At 39.7% G+C, this 22,379-nt stretch overlaps 1 protein-coding gene across 2 annotated transcripts; it reads right to left on the reverse strand.

The window, feature by feature from the left end:
* Positions 1 to 1,799: 1,799 nt before the first annotated feature.
* elmod1 (ELMO/CED-12 domain containing 1) lies at positions 1,800 to 21,611 on the reverse strand. Of its 2 annotated transcripts, XM_049593083.1 has the most exons (12): positions 21,472 to 21,611; positions 21,014 to 21,085; positions 12,305 to 12,450; positions 11,054 to 11,082; positions 10,821 to 10,918; positions 10,417 to 10,546; positions 9,970 to 10,103; positions 9,635 to 9,703; positions 8,635 to 8,655; positions 7,224 to 7,274; positions 5,236 to 5,369; positions 1,800 to 4,992 (listed from the first exon to the last, which is right to left on the reverse strand). In XM_049593083.1, exons 2-12 carry the CDS (start codon positions 21,028 to 21,030, stop codon positions 4,817 to 4,819), a joined length of 1,005 nt encoding a protein of 334 aa, XP_049449040.1. In that variant the 5' UTR covers positions 21,031 to 21,085; positions 21,472 to 21,611; the 3' UTR covers positions 1,800 to 4,816. The 2 variants fall into 2 exon arrangements, with proteins under 2 accessions (XP_049449040.1, XP_049449041.1); XM_049593084.1 differs by lacking the exon at positions 8,635 to 8,655 and having other exon boundaries at positions 21,472 to 21,601.
* Between the last annotated feature and the right edge of the window lie 768 nt (positions 21,612 to 22,379).

Here is a 22,379-nt window from a genome sequence, read left to right on the forward strand (position 1 = left end):
TGTTCCACACAGATTTTTTAAATTATTTTTGATAGTAAAGGTGGTTGCGCCCTTCCCTGGTATAATGGATATTATGTTAATAAGCTATACTGTTTTATTACATTAGTGTATGCAGTACTTTAATTTGGCTCCATTCTGACAAACATATATAAGTGTCAATCTCACACAAACAGAAAAATATAATATTCTATAACGATATAATACCCTGGAAGGAGTCATTCTGCATAATGAGTGCTTTTACTTCTGATACCTATAGTGCACTGAGTATTTTTGTATTGGTGTATTTCTAATTTTACTAAAGTAAAGGATCTGAATACTGCAGATGTAGCCAAAACAAAAAAAGAAAAGAAAAAGTCAACTGTAATTTTAACTGACATTTAGTCTTTATTGTGGTCTCAAAAAGTACAGCACAGACAAATGAAGCACACTGTTACAATATCTATTAGTACTTTAGGCTTTACTGAAGAATACAGAATGTCATCTCAGTGACAATGAAAATACCATCATGCAGATTGTGGTCTTATAGGCAGTTTTAAAGCAGAAAAATTTACAGCAGCATGTACTTAACTTCATCTACAGTATCGTATACTCCTAATCCCACAAATAACTGGTTTATTATCATAAAGGAAACTGCATTTTTATTTTTACAGTAGTGCAAAGCTGACCATAGCAAAGCAAAACGAAACGCAAGCAGGAAATGAAACCAGCACTGACATTCACTTAAATACCGGCTGCTTAATACTGACAAGAGAAAGAAAAAGCATTGACGTTCACTTCAATGGAGCAAGATATTCAATACTATTATCAACACAATCAACAGTGCAAGCATGGCAGTAAAATTATATCCTACATTTGTCAGAGCTGTCAGCATCATCACATGATGTGAATGCTCATGAATGATAAATACAGTGGTCACATGTTCAAGTGAAGCAACACAGCTGTGAAGAAGTACACGTGTGTCAGACGATTTATCTCTCAGTGAAAAGAAAAAGTATGACTCAGAGCTGAGATAACAATCAAACTGATGCTCCACAGATAATCAATTAGATGGTGATTGTTTTGGGGGTTTTTAAAGGAGAGTCATCTACTGCAGTGGTTCCAAACCAAGAAGAAACCAGAAGAAGTCGCAAGGCAAATCTAAAGCCAGTTTATACCTCTGCACTGAATCTAGACTATCAGTGCGGCGTAGATACAGCGTAGATGCGTATCGTAGCCAGATCAGCCAATTTTAAGCCAATATTTGTAGTGGCCAAACGGACCAGGTCCGTCATGTGATGCCAGGGGGCCCAAAAGACTTTTTCCCATATGACTCCTTGTGGAGAATGGGAAAAAACAGGGTCGCAGCTGGAATTGATCAATTTTCATAGTGTCCAAACAGTGGTACTGCAATTTTAGAGCTCTGTCACGTGATGCCATTGGGCCCTAAAAGCCTTTTTCCCAGTGACTTACACTGGGAAAGAGACATCTATAAATCAATGGATACATTTTTTTTGAGCATCACAACCCACGCATATTGACTCATTCCACTATCAGGATTTAATCCATTCAGTCCGATAATATTTGGAAAGTCTAGAAGAGCCGCAAGATTAAATCATTTTATTCTCATTCAAGTTAAAGTCGCGCAAATCCATAAGTAGTTGGCTCGGCCGGCGTAAGTCTTAGTGCACTTGCTCTATGGGCACAATGATGCAGAAGCAGCACCGATCACCCAGATTATTTCATACTGCAGAAATAGTGCCTTTTTGGCTTCATTCACCACTGAACAACTTTCATAGGAATGAATAGGGTCCCGCATTCAATGCTGTATCCAGATCTCTTAATACATCCGTGAGCCTGATGTGCACCAAGAAGTATAGATAAACATTGCGGCGACACAGACCACACAACTGTGATTAGTCCACTTGGTAGCTTCGCATTTTCTCCTAGGCATTTTGCCTCTGAAAAAGACTTGCTAGGAGAGGGGACCCAGGTGGGAAAAAAGTGCCCACATGATAGCAGATCAATAACTAGAATACCACCTAGCGGTTGTACGCCTCCACGCACCACTCAAGTTGCATTTACAGTTGACATCCATGTCTGTGAAAACATGGACGCTTCACACACATCACACCCTCTGGCAGCAAAGAAGATCTATACAATCAGCACAGTTTTAGCTGAAATTTGACCTTTTGGATATAAAATGTGATTTTATCCTATTTGACATTTGTGTGCAATTTTGTTATATTTAGCATATGAATTCTTGATTTATGGCCAAAGCATGTTCTGTGAGGTCACAGTAACCTTGACCTTTGAGCTTTGACCACCAAATTCTAATCATCCTTGAGTCCAAGTGGATGTTTGTGCCAAATCTGAAGAAACTCCCTCAAGGTGTTCTTGAGATATTGCGTTCAAGAGAATGAAACAGACAAGGTCACAGTGACTTTGACGTTTCACCTACAAAATCTAATCAGCTCATCCTTCAGTCTAAGTGGACATTTGTGCCAAATTTGAAAAAAAAAAAAAAAATCTCTCAATGCATTCTTGAGATACCGTGTTCAGAAGTGAGACAAAAGGATGGATGGAGGGAAAACCCGAAAACATAATGCCTCCAGCCACAGCTAACGCCAACTCCAACATGATCCTCTCAGTTCCAGTCGCCATTTTTTGACGTGCACAAAGAAACTCAATATAGTGGCACAGAAACACCACTGCAAGCTACCGTTTTCGGGGTGTAATTGCAGAGTGAAGGTGACACACCAGCACATAATTATGAATGCTCGCAACGGTGAAGGCCACTTGCGAGCATTCGGCATAGGATCTACATAAGGACTATGAATCATGTTTACGGGACCACAAGGTGAGTATCATTTATGGCGATAAACACAGATTTTTTAGCAAATTTATTTGAAAATGTTATAGTTGTATTTTTGTTTGCAGTAATTCAATTTTCCTCAGAGTGTTACCTTTGTTGGCCAGGACTCTGCAGTCTGAAGTCCACAGTAGAGAGCTGACAGCGACATCTAGTAATACCACATTAATAAAAAAGTAATTTATTTTCCTGTGTTGACTGACTGATCAACGCCTCCACCTTAGCATTCTTACATTTTCACCGTCAGCTCTTTACTGCATTAGTATAAATCACTACCTCATTCATTCTCAATGGAGCAGCTCTACATTTAACATCTTATTTCTCTGGTTGTTGCTTGTTAAAGCTTCTATGTGTAGCACTTTTACGAACATTAGTAAATCTCTGCTAAGTCGATACTTTACTGTAAGCAAATGAGATCACGGTGGAGAGGAGATAAGATCACATTCATGCTCAAGAACATTAAGACTACATTCTCTGTGAATGCTTCCTGTCAGTCCTCAGTGTCTTTGGCTTCACTAAAAAAAGGACAAATATGTCTTTGTTTTCCCGCAAAATTTGGACGTTGTAAAAAGCAGCACAGCGGCTGCCAGGGGACATTTGATTACAGTAATCACACGAATGTCTTCAGTGGTAATATTTTACCTCCATTAAACGCTACATGTAGCAGCTATACGTTGATCAGCATTCCAGCTCAGAGTTATAAAATAAAACAAATAATTAGGCACGCATGGTGCAAATCAACACGTTTAAAAGAGATGTGCAGTGAAATGAATGTAAATTATTGCTTTGGCTGATACAACAGTGGACACAGTGTCACATTCAATGAATTAAAATAGAGTCAAACAATCGTGAATGTGAGCACGTGAGAAACATTCATAACAGAATCTCTGCACACGTAAGGGTCAAAGCAAAGGCAAAAAACACCGTTTGCAAACCTGCAAAAAATGTTCATTCATTTATTTTCATTGTTTTGGGTGATGTGTGTGAAGAAATTTAAAAAAAAAAAAAAAAAAAAAGAAAAATGGAAAAAAGTTAATTAGCTTTATTTAGTATCCAAAGTGGGAACTGTGCCTGTTTTAAAATATAAATGAACATAATTTTGCAGGTTTACAAAACGTACATCTGAGCTCACAAGAAACAAACTACTGCTGTGATTGTAAGTTCTCCACATTCGATATTTTGGCAAGGAGAAGTCTTAGGTGCTAATGTCACATAGACATAAAACGTACAGTACAATCTATATTGATGACCTAATACAGACAAAGCTAAAAGATGAACTGGCCTTCGTACAGCTTTTGATTGAATCAGCGCCAGCAACATTTCTTTAATGCTTCATTTAAACGTACACTATATATCTATAGCTCTTCAGTTTGAATACAAAATATTGGTTTTGTGTCTGAAAGCCTGACCAGCTAATTGCCAAAATATTCTGAACTGATGAGCACTAAGCTGCAGTCTAAAAGAGGGATTTTTTTTTTTTGGCTGAGAAAGTAAATTTGGTTTGTTATGAGAAGAAGCACGGGTTCGTAACTGAGGTGTAACGGCTGTGATACAATCGTCATGAATCATTAAAGCAACAGATAATGATGAGTGGTGTGGTGCAGCCTCCTCATGCACAGCTACAATCGCTATGGTCATCTCTGATGCTGGTGGTGTAACGCTGCAGTGAGGGCGTAGAGGCAGTGTGTGTGTGTACATATGTGTGTGTTTGTGTGTGTGTGTAGTGATTGAGTGAGCTTTTGGCAGTGACGCGACATGACGTTAGCTGGGACGAGGTGGGCTGAGCAGAGGAGGGAGAGAGTCTCCCCAGATGTGTCCAGCAGTTTGAGGAACCATGTGTGTGAGGGTAAAGGGTTTTCTGATTTTTTTTTAGTTTGCCTACCGGACATCCAGGGGAGACCTCTGTGGGGGTATGAAGGGATCAGTGGGGGGTAGTGGGGAGGGTCACAGGGCTCAGGGGATGTGTGTTTAGAGGTTGACCAGGTGGAGGTCGGAGGCGGAGAAGTGGGGGCACAGAGCCATGTCTGGGTTCTTCAGCTGTCGCAGGATCCTCCGGTGGAACTTGGAGCGGACCCGGTTGAACTCCATGATGTCGCTCGGATCCTCCTCGATCCAGAAACGGTGGAACTCCTGCATCAGGTAACCTGCCATGGAGAAGAGGAAAAACAAGTTCATCTTTTATGTTCTTTAAAGTGAATATAATTAATATATTTACAATAATGATGGATCACATTATTACTAGATACTAGATTACTAGATACTTTTCTTACTTATCTTACCAGCATGTCCTTACTTTAATGGTGGTTTTGAAGCAATTCAAAGTATAAGCAAAAACAAAGGCGTGATCTTGGTTGATATCTTTGTTACAGAAAATCAACTGAACTCACAGAAGGTCTGCTGAAAGTGCAGCAGGCTCGGCATCTCTGGAGCCACGTTGTACAGGTGGGTCTTCAGAGCTCCACTCACCAGCAGAGAGTAGGCCAGGTCTGTGATGTTGATGCCCACAATGGCAAAAGAGTAGCTGGGGAGAGGAGATAAATATAGAGAAGTTAGTTTGTAGGAAGTTTTTGTGTGTTCTTCTTGTGTGTGTTGTGTGATTTCACTAAGGGAGTATGTGTAATGTGGTTTTTAACAGACTTTAACAAACACCATTTCCCACAAATCCAATGCTGTGTCTCAAATTGCGTACTTCTGTACTTACACTTAATATTTTAAGTGCATAAGTGCGTTCACACTGAGAAGTGTAGAAAATGCAGTGCACTATGAATACCTGGATGGTGCTATGGACACTTCTCACCCTTAGTGGTCACCATCTTGGCTACATAGCGGAAGGGGAGGGACTACTTTTCAAACTGGAAATGGCGGCCAAGGACTGTGTGACCGTGAACGTCGCTGCATTGTACAAATACACGTTTTTTGCACTAAGCACTACTATACTGTTGTCTATAAGGTATAAGCCAGCAGTGTGTTTATTGGGTTAATTTAGCAGTCTGTAATGATTTGGTACTGCGAACAATAACGCAAATGCTAATGCTAGTTTGCTAACTAGCTAATTTGCGGTTGTCATTTCAGAGTGCACAATGGCCATGTTTGGTTTGAGACAACATTACCCTGTCAAAATTTGCGCACTACGCCAACGAGTACATAGTGCACATAGTATACTACATAGAAGTGTACTAAGGGAAGTATGTGATTTAAGACACACCACAAGACTTTCAAATGGAATAAAAGTCCATGGGTACAGCTAAAAAGTTAGAAATAAAACTTAAGAAGAGTGTGTTGTTAAGCATTTTGGATATGGATGAAACCAAACCATAGACCTACATACTGTAGGAGCTGTAACTTTTTGTACACTGATGAATAAATTGTTGCTGAATTTTGTGAAGATATCAAAGGTTACAGCTTTTAATTGCATGTCACCTGCTGAATGCCAATTTTGTCTCCAGTAAATTCCAGGAACACATTTATATTCCTCTGAGAAAGATCAATGAAATAAAGATGAAGGATTTTAGTCATCAGAGAAACAAGCTGAGCAAACGTTAGCAACGAATCGGCTCCAGTTCCTTCCGTGCCAAACAGCTTGTCAGAAACACTGATTTTCAACATGACACAGCATTATTCAGTGTTTTTACTGGTTTAAATCACCTGGTCTGTTTGTTTTGGATGAGATATCTGTGGATAATTCAGTTCACGGGAAAAACCTCCTGAACTCTGAACACTGAAGGAATCCTCACCAGGAGAAACTGACTGTGTTTTTGAGGCACATTTTTTGAATTGTGATATTGGGCTATATAAATTAAATTAAGTCAACTTGACTTAAAGAAGCTGGTGGAACTGAGACTATAGGGGGTTAAAATCAAAGTAAACATCTAATATAATTTATTTTAGAAACACAAGTGGAAATAGTCAACACCCTTTGTGTCCCAGCTTTTACTTAATGGCAAAGTGCACGAGGTCCAAATGTGTGTGATGTGGTGGACCATTTGGATGTGAGAGTAAAGCGCTGTGTACCAATCATGAACTCTGTCACAGTAAATGACTTGCAGTTTACAGCTTGCTGCTCTGCTGGAGTGTCCTTACAATACCGTGTGGATTTTGTAGGAGGATTTAGCTCGACTGTGTGTGTGTGTTTTCAGAGTCAGTCCTTGGTGCTTATCAGCGCTGATGCAGACTGGAGGCAGAGGACAGGAGGACACACAGCAGTAAAACACTTTCTACATATACACACTCCCATGGCCGCATCACAGAGCCCCTCCGCTACTAAGACTGTTCTGTATTGAGGCCAAAACTCACACAGCTCCAGCAGCAGTAGCCCAGTTTTGCCTCCTCCATACACTCATGCATGCGATCTTACAGTGCATGTGCAAACACTTACCCGATAGCTTTGTCTAGATTCTTCTGTTCCCATTCAGGCTTGTTTATCTCACTGTGAAGGACATAAGACTTGAGTTATGTATTGTCTACATGTAAAATAGCACTCAGTGCACCATACTGAGAAATCTTAAAGTCACAATAAAATGACATTTTATGAGCGTCCTTCTTAAAGGGGACCTTTTATGTTTTCCTTATGTCACAGTGTCGGATGTTCATATCAAACATGACCTCTCTGAAAGCTCTGTTTTCTTCTGTTTTGGCTACAAGATGATATCAGATCGCACCAGATGTCTTTATTGGTAATTTGCTTCAGGCACGCTTCTGCAAGCATTTCATACACTGCTACATGTAGCTATATGCTAACATCTGTTAAACATGTAATCTTGGTTGCCAGTGTTGTCAACTTCTCCCTGATTTCGGATCATATTCCTGCTAGAACATGTCCGATTCTGTTAAGCTTTATTGGTGACTTCTGACAGCAGACAGTGCCACTATACTCCCTTAAACTCATTCCCTGGCTACAAATACACTGCTACATGTAGCTACATGCTAACATCAGGGAAACATATAAACTTGTATGACAGTGTTGTTAATTCCTTTCAAATGTTGGATCATATTCCTGCCTGGACATGCCCAGCTGTGTTAAGAAGCTTTTATTGGTGAATTTTAAGAGGAGAAAGTATGGCTTTACTCCGTTACACTCATTCCCTGGCCACAAGTACACTGCTACATGTAGCTACATGCTAACGTCAGGGAAACATGTCATCTTGGTTGCTGGTATTTATTAATTTCTGCCCAATTTTGGATCATATTCCTGCAAAAAAAATGTCTGGTTGTGTTTAGAAGCTTTATCGGTGATTTTTCATGGTAGAAAGTGGCATTTTTGTCCATTGAGAATGACAGTGTGGAGACACTAAGATGGCTGTTGGGAGAAGTTTACCCATAGAGCTTTCTGCCAGAAAAGGATATCTTGGTTAAAGTCCCTATGAAACCGAAGTTAGCACATCTGTGCTGTGGTGGGTGGGTCCAACAATCCCCAGACTTTCCTCCTGGGAACCTACTGTTGACTTCCCAAACTCCATGTTTAACTTATTAAATCCATTTTAAAATATTATACACACATAATCAATTCCCCACAAAGGGTGTGATTGATCTACTTTGCAATTACTAAAACTATAATTGCTATTTTTTTCCTCTTATAAGTACAAATGTGGCGGCACAATCATCAAGATATTATCCATTCAGAAAGTGTGTTAAATAAATACATTTTCATAGCATTTCTCTGCCTATTGCTAATGAGATGACCAAGCAGACATAACATGTACATAAATCATTCTCAGCGCGACCTTAACTGCATGAAACATCAACCCAAAACAGAAAAGCTATGAATGCAGTGAAAAGAATGAAAGTACCTTGGCTTTCTGTGTGTGCTCCTACAACAGTGCATGTGAGAGTCAGAGAGGGAGGCATGGGCAGAAAGGTGGAGGTGAAGGTGCAGAAGAAAAAGAAGAAGAGTCTTCATTTGTGAAATGAGACAGCTCACTGAGATGCCGATGACAAACAATAGCAGCAGCAGTCGATAAAAGAGGACACAGTGAATGACATCAAGCTGTAAGAATGAATATAATCAAGCAGAATATGGTAAATGCAGATTAATGGATGACTGAGTGCAGTTTAAAGGTGAAGGGATACACCACATGTCTGGTAGAAAGACTTTAAAGCTGCATTAATTTTTGTTTTGTCCACAAGGGGCAGCGGAACAAGCTGAAAACACAACATTTGCTATTTTATCACCTTATAAAGTAAATATTGTGAACTTGTAAGCAAACAGTTGAACATTCACACGTGCAGAGCAACAGTAATATTCATTTGGAGTCATATTTTTGACCAATTGATGAATTTAAGCTCATTACTCCCTCTCCTTCTTGCTCAGTTTTGGTCTCCACCAACTCTTGAAAAAATATCTGGCACTTTAGCTTTAGCTTTGGCTGCGATTGCTGTATGCAATACTGTAGTTTTCTTTAATGTCAACTTAAACATCGGATGCATTTTGCTATTTTATGGCACCTATGAGCAGTACTATTATCATAAAGTAGATTCCAGTCTGCTTTATTATTGAACATTATGGACACTGGTGATGAGAATTTGCTGATTAGGATGGGAGCTATAATGACCGTACTGTTATGGATGAATAAATTTATCGTAGTTTTAGTCTCCTACCAAGTAGTTACATCTACTAAAACCTCATCTACTAAAAAAAGTTTCCTCAGTGTTGGACACCTACTATCCAGGATTCCCTGTTCTCCTGACAACACTTCAGTCAATCAAAGAGTCTTTCTGCCAAAACATTTGGTGTATTCCTTTAATTTTTCATGCTTTGGGTAAAATTTGAGAAAAGGAGGGCTGCCATACTTGTGCTTTGGTTGCAGAGAGTCGTGGAGCATCTGCAGAGCAGTGGCCTTGTCGTGTTCTGCAAAATACCTGCAGAGAGATGATTAATTAACAGAAAGGGAATTTAGGAAGCATTTAATTTGAAGATCAAACTCTGCCCAACACCTGTGCATATGTAGGATATTAATTATCTGTTACTAAATCCAGCTGGTAGCTATTCTCTCACTGCAGATTACATTGGTAATTTACAGTTTTCTCAAAGGACTTGTGAATGTGAATCACAGTGCAACATGGTCTGACTAGTTATTTGGATTATGATCAGTGTTTTAGAGAAAGTGAAGCGACAGAGAGCTCACAGCAGGTTGTGCAGGCCCAGCAGGCCCATGCCTCTGAAATCAGTCTTGGGATCGCTGCCTTGGAAACCAATTTCACACCACTGTTTGGAGATGCGTCCGGTGAGAGGTGTGTCAGGACGCAGCTCCTTCCACAGCTGCAACACACACACACACATACACCACAGCTCAGTCCAGTTAAATTATTTCACAGTTTGGGAAATACACATATGCTCCTCATTTGTATTTTATGTATCTATATTTAATGTTATAGTGCTTTTATCCAGAAAAACTGCAGGTTGCTGGTAAACAAATGCAAGTAAGCAGGGGATCCCCTGTTTGTGAAGGGTTGTAGGTAGCTTGAGTTTATTTCAGCAGGCAGACATTTCACCGGTTTAACACAAAGAAAAATGATTATTCTTACTGTTGCGATTATTTTTGCACTTCATACAGGCACAGAGAGCGGTGTACCTTCATCAGCAGGTCCTCGTGCTCAGGGTTTTCACAATCATAAGGCTCCCTGCGCAGCTTCTCCACCTCAGCCACCAGGCTCCTGTAGCCCACAATCTGCAGCAGGCTGGCCTGGAGAGAGATGCCCAGCCTGAGGGACGCACAGGAAAGAGGAAAATATGAGGGAATTCAGATCAATTAATGTCTTTTGTTCTGAGCCTCTTATCAGCTCGGTTTGAGAAGGTGGGGGTTCAGCGCTTTGCTCAAGGGCAGCTCAGCAGTCTTCGCTGAGGGAGAGGAATGTGTTATTTATTCCCCGTCCAGAACCGCATTTTCACATGTTGTCTGGGGATTCCGTGTGTTGACACTGATTTACCACAACACCCTACCATAAGTGATAACAGAAATGTGATAATGTGTCTCACTGTGGGTTGGTGTCAGGGTTAATCTTCTTCAAGGCCATGATGTCCTCAATGGTTTTCTCCACTTTATCAGGATGGACGCTGAGGGCGGATTGCAGCAGCTAGAGGGGACGAGACCAGAAATGACAGGAAGATGGCAAAAACAAAAAAGGGACAGGAAGAGGAAGACTGAAGCTAGAAAACTGAGCAACACCCCATATTCATACTTTATATTTACAAATTTTGGAGACCCATACCTCAGTCTTGGAGTACCTCAGAGATGATTCTGGAAGGAAAAAGGTGAAAAGTTTCAGACAACTGCATACAGTAACATTAAAAGCAGAGCCATTTTTGAGCTTAAAAAATATATATATATTTTAGAAAGGAACGAAGGGAGATACTCATTTAGTATATACAGTAGTTTAAAATGTGAAAACTACTATTTGTCCAAGGTATATACCTATCATGCAAGCTTAATTTTCATTAAAAAAATACACAAAATGACCTCAAAGAGACATACAATAACTACAAAAAGGGGTAAAACAACCAGAAAGACACAATATAACTACAAAAGGGGAAAGAAAACAGAAAATGACACAAAACAACTACAAAGAGACATCCCCCCAAAACAAAACACAAAAAGACCCCAACAAGACACAAAATATTTACAAAAGGGGTACAACAACCAAAGAGATGCAAAATAACCTCAACAAGACACAAAAAAGAGGCACAGTGTGACTACAAAGAGACACAAAAAAATTATACAAAATGACTACAAAGAGAAACAAAACAACCAAAAAAGACACAAAATGACTACAAAAAGAGGAAGGGGGGACAAAAAGAGACACAAAAAGACTACAAAGAGATAAAAAAAAAGACACAAAATGACCCCAACAAGACACAAAATACAAAGGGGGCACAACAACCAAAGAGATGCAAAATAACCTCAGCAAGACAGAAAAAAGAGCCAAAAAGAGACACAATGTGACTACAAAGAGACACAAAACAACCAAAAAAGACACAAAATGACTACAAAGAGACCCCACTCAAAACAAAACACAAAAAAGACCCAAAATAACTACAAAAAGGGGCAAAACAACCAACAAGAGACACAAAACAACAAAAAAGGACACAAAATGACTAAGATAAAAGAAGAGGCAAAATGACCACTAAGTCTGAGTGTATGTTTTCAGCCCTAAGGAGAAGAGGTGTGGGTTTTTTTTACATGTCTGTGTCATAATCGGCCTGTGATAAAGGGTTATTTCAGCAAAAACATTCTCTGTATTTTTCTCTCTATTTTCCTATCTCATGATGTTTGTTATTGTGCACTCAAGAAAATATTCATCAAGCTGTTGTTGGAACTCTAAAAAAGGCTTTTAGATATGACATGTGCGTGTTGTTGCCATCAATCAGCGTAAAGCTGTGTTAAATTAATAGTTGGTTTTATATATAAATGAACTAAATAAAGATGAATTTGAAAACAAATGTCAGGCAGTGTGTGGGCCTACCTATCTTGAGGGTCCTGCGGGCTCCATGCTTGTTGTTGTAGCAGATTCTCTGCAGCTCGCAGCGCCCCGTAAACTTCCTGGCGACAAACTTCAGGCCCCGCCACAGACATTTACAGTAGAGGAACAGAAAGAACTGGGTCACCACTCTGGGGAGGAGAAGACAGGAGGGATTAGACTGATGATGACACATGACAGATGATGTATATGTACTTTAGTATCGAGCACTGATTCACAATGTTTTTTGTTTTTTACTCTTTATAGCCAAGCAGTGCCTTCTTATGTTGTCAGTTTTAGAGTCCTGAATAGGTAAAACTATCCTACAACAGTGTGTTAGGGCCACTAGGTAGAAAAACATAAAAATAAAAGTACCAAATATGAGAAAAAACTACTTTGTTTTCCAAGATTAAAGTGGTAGATTTATGAGAAAAAAATTCGAGGGTTTCATTTGCAGGGTCTTCTTCAGAGCTCTGTACTTTGGGAGAGTTTGAAGTACAAATCCTAAAATTCTGTAAAATAAAAATATGTCAGATGGATAAATTATCACTGTAGAGAAACATTTAATGAAACAAAGATATGAGGGAGTAAGATACGAAGCAAACAGAGTCAGAATACTGTGTTGTACTTTAGGTTAGACTTTCAGCTGATCAAAGTGTGCTATTTTTACAGGTGACACTGAGAATGAAAATGGAGATGTGTGTCTTGGGAAATGCACAGCGACCCATTAAGAAACAGTGGGGAATACATGATTCACAGCCTCCAACTGCTTCATTTAACGCTGAACATTAGGAAAGAAGGAAGGAGGGAAGCAGCTAAACCTTCTATCATCTGACTTCATGATCCTGAAGCACAGATTTAGGACCCAGGTGTTTTTATTCCATCTATTATAAGGACTAACATTAGAAATGACGCTGAGAACATACTGTTCATCAACATAACCTGCGAGCTGTACAAGCAGAGCCTCGCTTCCCTCTTTGTCTGTTCTTGTGGCATGTACAACCTTTTCTGGCAGAAATAAATCCTCCTCGCACTGACGGATCACAGCAAAACATCATCCTCCATGTCAACATAAAAAGAAGGTAAATACAGTTCTGAAGGATTAATTCCTCCTGCTAGTCCTGCGGATGAGACCGGCATGTTAAACAGCTCATATAGACACACACTGTCATTTTCTTAACCTTCAAAGGAGCGAGCACCAAGAGCGGGTAATGGTGGGAGGACTGATACAAAGAAAATGTCTTATATTAAAGGAGCACTCTATGAATTCACAGTCAGTCTAAATACCCTCACTTGCAGTATTTAGCCATGTGCAGACTTATATGACAAATTTGGGTAACATCCACTGGGCTCATTGTTGGTTAGGACTGCAGATGTGTTGAGGTGTGGTAGAACTCATAGGGACACTATGCCTTAATAAAGCTCAGGTGCTTTGTTAATTATATTCTATTTTAAACATAATGAATATGTATGTTCTACCTAACAGGCAGGGGCAATGTAAATGTATAAATGTATATAAAGACCAGTGGACAAATAAATTACACAGTTATAAACAAATTAAACAGTTTGGTTTGACTGACTCTTTTCTTACATTTGTACAATTATCATCACTGATTAAAAAGAAGCATAAAGATAGTATTGCCTCTGCCTCTTGCTCAGAATGTGACCTTATGAAGACACAATGCAATCACCAGAAAAAACGATGGCACTGTACGCTTCTGCAAACCCAGGATACATTACAGTTATACATCATCATGTATCAAATATGTTACAACTTTACATTTCAACAACATTGTGGTTAATGTGTGGTTATGTTTTGGCTTAAAATACCCAGTTGGAAGGGCACAATTCTGGCTGAAAAAGCAACAATGTCTCAGTAAAAAAGCAATTGCTTTTCATACCTAAAAATCTGTTGGAAACGCAGTGACAGGTCACCACAAAACAGCAACAACTGGTGTGTAAAAAGCCCCTGAGAAAACAGCGATGCGTCACTAAAAAAGCCACTGAAAAAACACAGACGACACCCATGTTTTATGTGTAAAAAGCTGCTGGAAAAACAGCGATGGATCATTAAGAAAGCTGTTGGAAAAACACAGACCGGCTACTGCAAAACACTCATTTTTGTAGCCTAAAAAGCTGCTTGAAAATCAGCAAAAAAAACACAGACGAGTCCCCACAAAACACCCACATTTGGAGCCTAAAAAGCTGCTGTAAAAGCAGCAACAGGTCACTGAAAATGCCACTGTAAAAACTGCAATAGGTCACTAAAAAAGCCACTGTAAAAACTGCAATGTGTCACGAAAAGAGCCGCTGGAAAAACACAGACTGGTCACTGCAAAACACCCACATTTTGTGTGTAAAAAGCTGCTGGAAAACTGCCATGGATCACTAAGAAAACTACTGGAAAAAAACAGATGGGTCCCCACAAAACACCCAGATTTAGAGCCTTAAAAGCTACTGGAAAAGCAGTAAGGGGTCGCTAAAAAAGCTGCTGGAAAACTGCCACAGGTCACTAAAAAAGCCACTGTAAAAACTGCAATGGGTTGCAAAAAGAGCCACTGGGAAAATACAGACTGGTCCCTGCAAAACACCCACATTTGGAGCCTTAAAAGCTGCTGGAAAAACAGCAACGGGTCGCTTAAACTCACAACCAGTTTTGTTTTTGTGTCTCGAACAGTGTAACACCATCCACCATCCCTTCCACCTACAGAAGACAAAGTCATCTTAAATACTATGACGCTTCTAAAATGTTGATATGATACATATGAAACACACAAATGTAAGATATTTGTGGCTTGCAGAAACACACAATGCCAACATTTTCCTCTGGTGACTTGGCTGAAAGGCAAACACCACCAGGTACAGTGGCTAATATATATCGATTAGCCTGTGCAGCACCACCTCTACCTAGAACGGGATTTAAATTCCTCCCTAACTAGTATCGACTGGGAAAATGATTGGTAATCTGCCATTCAATCTTCGAAATGTGTGAGATATGAGGTAATCCAGTGTTCATGCTACTCTGACAAGACTTTCCAAAATTTTGGACAATAATCTTGACCATGATTGGCATGGTTGGTGGTTGCAGAGGTTTCTTTGTTACATCTACTTTGTGAGAATTTGTTTGAACAATGGGATGGCCTCATTCATTTTAAGCATGTCACAATGAACTCTATTTAATCTGTCTTCACTGGCACTTGGGGGCTGTGGCAGTTACCGGAGATACATCACACAAGTGGCGCACTTGAGGACTTGCAGACACTTCACAAGTGTGGTATTCTGGAACGGACCTCACATGTCTTGTGTGGGTTTGAAGGAGCTCAGAAAGACAGTCAGTTTGGGCCTGAAGACTACAAATTTACTGTATAACAGAAAGTCTGTTGAAATGTGGAGTTTTAAAGACATGGATGTTGAAGATGATACACAAATTATCTGAAAAATCCAAGATTAAGATGTCCAGACTCATCACAAAATCACATTTCTTTCCATCTTGGTCTCCTCTCATCTAACATTACTGACTCTTGCAGAAACCTCGGACTTGTATTTGACTCCTTGTTTTCCTCCAGTTAAGAAAATTTTCAAAAATCTGAAACAGCACTTTTAAATGACTGCGATGCACTTCTCTCATGTCTCACAACAACAAAACCTCAATAAACTTCAGCTGATTCAAAGCCAGACTCACAACCAGGTCAGACAGAGAGCAAATCACACAAGTCTACAAATCAGTTCACTGGCTTCCGGCACATCTTAGAGTGGATTTTAAATTTTTAATGATCACTTTTAAGGCTTGTAGGGGGTTAGCTCCAAAATACATAGCTGACCTCCTGACCTCCTACGAGAGTGAACGCAACCCGTGGTCCTCTGGTAGGTCACTCTACAGTCAAACCTTCAAACTAAAGGTGAACAGACCTTCTCTGTTGGGGCCCCTCAGTTGTGGAGGGACCTACAGGAGGAGATCAGGAAAGCTAAAACACTGTCTTCTTTAAAAACTCATTATGTAGACTTGCTTTTTAATGACTTTTCTATCGTTTTATCATCAGTTGTATTTATCCAAATATTTTGTTAACGATTAACGTTTATTTTCTTTTTTTAATTGTATTGCATTTGTTTTATTTTATTTCATTTTTATCTTATTTTATTTCATTTTATTTTATCTTATTTTATTTCATTTTATTTTATTTTATTTCATTTAATTTCATTTTATCTTATTTTACTTTATTTTATTTTATCTTTTTTTTTTTTTTTTTTTTTTTACAGGAAGTCTGGAACAAAAAGATGGTTGCATAAAAGTCAGGCCATCTCCATCTCTGCTGCTTTCATTTTTTGTTTAACTGTCTTTTACCGTTCCCCAGCTGTATGAAGGTGCAACACTAAATCACTGTAGCACCCCTTTAAATTACTCTCACTACTCTGACCAGCCAAACCCATTAAGAGGTGGAACATGAATCATTTTTGCATCAGTAAACTATTACCACATTCATTTCACCACATTAGTATAATTACTGTAAACAAACTGTGAAAGCCGTTAGTGAAACAAATTTGGCAGCCTCAGCTGGGTTCCACTGTTCAGGAGAAGTAATGAAGCTATTATCTTTGAGACCAAAGCCGAAGGAGTCAAACATTTTATCATCTCATGCAGGAGGCAGGAAACGACGGGATTTATGGGAGATGTGGTCTGAGCTGGGAGAGAACAGAAGCACTGGTGTGAGAAAGCAGTTATTTATTTATAATGTCGTCATTTGTCAGCCGTGACTAAACAGTAAAACAGCATTTACTATGATATATTGATTTGTAAAGAATGTATACGCCAAAGCTTTTAATTCAATGAGATTAGGAACTTTGCCTTTATATCCTGTGCTACACTGTCACAGCGCTGTAGCTTTTATACTCTCAGTATTTCTGTTTTATTCCATTTCAGCTTATTTCTACTAATCTTCTACTCGAGTCATTCTCTACCTTCACTGTGTCAAGGACCCTCAAACTGATACACATTAGGTCACAGACCCCCATTTGATACACCTTCTCTTCAGGGACCTCCTTCTGATAATAATAATATTTTGGTGTAACATTCTGGATTTTGTTGATACTTCCAATTACATTTTGAAGTACTAAGTACTACTCGGTCATTGCAGTTTCCTGTGTTTTCCTGCCTTTCATCAACCACACCTGCTGCCAATTACTCACCTGCTCCTGATTATCCTTCAGCCATCATCTTGTTTGGGATTTAAGGATTGTTTTGCCCTCCCTGTCCGTTTTGTTAGCTTTTTTGGACACCTTGTTTGTGTACTATCTTTTTGGAGGCCGTTTACACGTACACAGTGATTTTGATAAACGGAGACATCTTCCTTTGTTTGTGCCCTTCGTTTACACGCAAACGGAGATTTGAAATCTGAGATTTGAGATCTGAAAACGAGTCTTTCTAAAAAGTCCGGTCAGAGTGGAGATTTTGGAAAACTCCAGTTGCGCGTTTTGTGTTTGATTTTTAACCCTGCTCTGTCTCCTGTGTGTTCTCTGCATTTGAGTCTGAGTTTTTACCAGAGTTATTACATTTGGTTGTTAGATATGAGATTGGATTTTTTGAAGTGGGGTTGTCGAGTGTACATTAGATGTCAGTCAGCACACCCCCAATTTGGAGAAGCAGGCTGGAGTCTGACATGGAAGCTAAGCAATGAGGCCCTGTGAACGAGCCTCAGCAACTAAAGTATTTTAGCCACCTTAAAAAGTACCACCTAAAGTAATTTATATCCATATAAGTGTATGCTATATTGAGAGTATTTTCACCACTGTACCTCTACATCAGACAGCTCATCCAACAGGGAGGCTGTTAACAGCCTCCGTTCCCATCTATGCTCTCTTCAAAGCCACCAGACTCCACTGACAAAAACAGTAATTTTAGCTCACTGAACACAGGAGCTGCTGGTCTACTGCTGCTTCTATCAGTTAGTTAGTTTGTGTTATTATGTGACTTTGGTGAATCTAAATTAACCCACATAAATGTCAAAGTCACACAATAACACAAACAAACTAACTGATTGAGGCAGCAGTAAACCAGCAGCTCCTGTGTTCAGCAAGCTAACATCACTGTTTTTGTCAATGGAGTCTGGCTTTAAGGGGGCAATTCATGTGGATCAGTTTTCATGTTGAAAATCCCTGTCCGACAGCAGTGAAAATATTCTTAATATAGCATATACTTAAACTTAAATAACAGGACATTGCTTAGCTTCCCTGTCAGACTCCAGCCTGCTTCTCCAAACTGGGAGCTTGCCGACAGACCTCTACTGTATGTGATATACTGTGTATGTATAAGTACCCCATACATCCCCACTTGAAGAAATCTGAACTATCCCTTTAAGACCAGAATTCTATAGTTGTAAACTACATTTTAGGAGATAACCATGGAGGAAGTGAAACTTATGATCTCAATAGTTACTCTTATAACCAGCGGCTTAGATTTTCTTTCAACATCAGGGGGAATATATTAAGCAAAGGGTCTGGGGTCCTCCCCCAAGAAGTTTCGAGCATCAAACACTTAATTTCCTGCACTCTGGTGAATTTGATGCAACAATTTGTGGTGGAAGTGTCACGGTACATCTTCAACTGTTCATAGAGACAGAGTGTAACGCATCACACTCTAGACACCATGCCCACAGGAGGGGAAAACTATCTGTGCCACAATATGCAGCCAAGGGCTGAAATGCGAAATTATTTGATATCAGCATGTCAAAGAATTATTTTAACAACTTAAGTCTGCCAGAGAGGAGAGAGAAATAATCCTACTGAACTTCCAGAAGTGAAATACTTAATACACTTAATACATTTTTTATCGAATCACTACATGAGATCATCATCTAAGCTGACAAAGATCAAAACCAGGCTTAGTTGGCTTCAACCTCCACAGTTTGTCTGGCCAAACTAGCTGCATGTAGGCACCCTGAGCGTCAGGATCTCACAGTTTTCCCATACTTTCAAACTGATACTTCACATCTTATTGATTAAAAGCTCAGTTTTTCGCTTTGGCAGTTTGTATAAATTTAGTTATGGATTCTTTATCATGTTGGTAGATCACCTATGCCATGGCCTGACGTGCACCTCCCCAGACATGTAACTACACACTGTGGCGACGCAGACCTCCTGTCTTTTTCTGTAAGCTGAAACCATTTCCCTCAGTGGAAACTATGTTTTTAATTACTTTAATTTCACAGATAAGAAACAATAAATTGTGTGTGTGACGATAAAGCCTCCACAAAAATAGCATTTTAAGTTTTGCGTGTAATTGATCCTGGCTTCATATGACGCTAGGCTAATTTATACAATGTAAAATGCCACAGGCTTGTGCTAATAATGTTAGCATGTTATATTTGTTTGGAAAACATGTTTAGTATAAGACAGTTGTTTTGTCAGTGAACCGTGTGAGTTGTAATGGAGCCAAATTATGTAACGTTACCTTTGTTAAATGTTGCTGTTGTCACTCGTTTCATATGAGAAGAGGAAAAGTTTTCTAGCTGCTAGGCTAATTTATACAATGTAAAATGCCATAGGCTTGTGCTAAAATCATTAGCATGTTGTATTTGTGGGGAAAATGTGTCCAGATAAAGACAAGTGTTTGTCTGTGAATGCTGCGAGTTATAGTGAAGCCAATTTGTGTACTTGTGTTTGGAATTGTCACTGTTAAGCCATGTTTAATTTGTGTTTTGAATCAATTAAAATTTACAGCACTTCACAGAAACCTCCGCCGCTGACTAGTGTTTTGGAGGTGTAACTGCAGAGTGACACAGACACACCAGCACAAGTATAAATGCTCACAACAGCGTAGGCGACGTCCATAGGGTCTGCCGCACAGCTATAAATCCCACTTTACTTGGGCACATACATTGGGGTCACTTCTTTAGTGAATTAATTAATGAGAATAAGCTATTTCCCATTTTCTGGGGACCCCCTACACCTCCCTCAAGGACATCTGTGGGTCCCTGAACCCCTGGTTGAAAACCACTATTCTCTTCTAATTCACTTTCCTAAATCATATTTGTATGTTTCTTTTTAAGTTTCTTTTATATCGATACAGCTGAGTGCCTTTTATGTCTTACGTACAGCACAAATATTTGCCCAGTAGCAAAACACCTGAGAGTCATTACTGTAAATCCAAATGTGCACAAATATATAGATATATAGTTGTGCACATTTGGATTTACTGTAGATAAATCTTACAAATGTACCAAGACTAGTGTCATTATAATTATATATGAACAATAACAATGGTCATTGACAAATATGTTGAAAATTTTACATTACTGCCCTGATCACGTCTCTGAAAATCATAATTCACACTTTATCAATACAAAGAATTTATAGTAAAATATATAGCCTAAATAAATACAGAAACACAGAGAGCAACGGATCTATTAATAGAGACACCAGTGGGTTTACATGTGCTCCATAATTAAGAGGCCTCTTCTGCAAACGACCCACTCAGACCAGTTTCCACCACAGCAGCCACTTACTGGCCACAATATCATAATCGACTGGGCTTAAATGGGAGAGCTGGGAATACACAGTGTGCAGTATTTGGTAAAAACAAGCCATTACAGTGGATCGAAGATAAACATATGATATGAAGACAGGTTTAGAGGAGGGGGAGTGTGAATGAATGCCTTCATGTTTCAGTAAATGAAATGTAACTGTATCGCTGCATGATGCACAACAATGGAGTCTCTTTACCTCAGGAAATGCTTCATGTTGGCGGCTGTCACCAGTCAGGTGTCTCCGGTGCTGATTCTGCTGATTGATCACCTGCAAACAGGGAACAGATGAGAGGAGAGGAGGCCGACAGCAGCGTTGAGCTCAGGCCCGCAGCTCCGGGAGCTGTCCGCGGTGCTCAGCGATTACCGCGCATGTAATCTGCAGCTTGTGCCTCGGTGGCTCCGGTATCGTTTCTATCACACTACAGTCGGTGCAAATGCGCAGAAACACACACTGGAATTTTTATTTCACCCTTCAGAGTCACAATCCAGCAAAATCCGTTAATAATGCTCTATGGTCTCCGGTCTGATTAGCAACCCAAGGCACAAACACACTCTGCATAATCCGTAGCGACAGACGTGCAGCGTCTAACGTCGGCTGTGCAAAAGACACAAGCAGTAAAATCAATGATATAATAGATAACAGTCTCATCTTACCGATTTCTGATAGTAATAAGAGGTGAAACAAAGATGGGGATGCGGCGTTTGGTCCTCTTCACTCGGCTCCAGTCGTCTGCTTTTCCTCCATGATGACAGTCACCGAGTGGAGGAAGCTCCGGTCTAAAAGCTACAGCACAGCAATGCAGTGCAGAATACAAAGGGTCAACACCATTCATCACTCATTAATTTATACATCACTGGGTTCCCACTTCCTTCAGGTTCTGGTATTGGGTTAGATTTTAAAAGGAACCCCCAAAATAGTTTTTATAGACAGAATTACATAATGCATGTATTTAAGACACTTGTTAAATATACAGTGAATTAAAATGACAAAGCAACCACAGTATTATTGTCATGTCCAATACCATTTAAAATACTGCTGGCTGTTGGTGGCTATTGGACAAATTGCAATAAGCAGTGTGCAGGGGCGACACTAGGAGTGACTTTTTCTTCACCTGCACTTACCCTTTTTGGCCACATGGGGGCAATGCAACAAGCTACAAAAGTTTAATTTTCCCAAGTTCCCACCTAAATATAAATTGCATATAGTACTCATCTCTGTAGGTTCTCTCTGGTCCCAGAAAAAGTTTTCTATCAAATGGCATTAAGTGAAGTGGAGTGCCCAAAAATGAAGGGATAACAGTGCAAACAGACTTTGATAGCCAATAAAGGTTTATCAATTGACCCTCCGCTAAGTCCTGCCCCTGGCCAATTATAACATAGCATCGGCCGGTTCAGACCAGGGTCCGAACACAACACAGCTGTGCTCCTTTGACTCTAATGCAGTCGTTTCAGATTTCCTTCACTTTCAGGCTGGTTTTGTGGATTTGGAGCTAAATGTTGTGCCTGAAAAGTGTAGGGTTAGCTAGCTAGCTACTGAAGATATAGCCTACTGAATGTACACA

The sequence above is a fragment of the Epinephelus fuscoguttatus genome, linkage group LG12 (assembly GCF_011397635.1).
Source record: "Epinephelus fuscoguttatus linkage group LG12, E.fuscoguttatus.final_Chr_v1".
In the NCBI taxonomy this organism is placed as follows: domain Eukaryota; kingdom Metazoa; phylum Chordata; class Actinopteri; order Perciformes; family Serranidae; genus Epinephelus; species Epinephelus fuscoguttatus.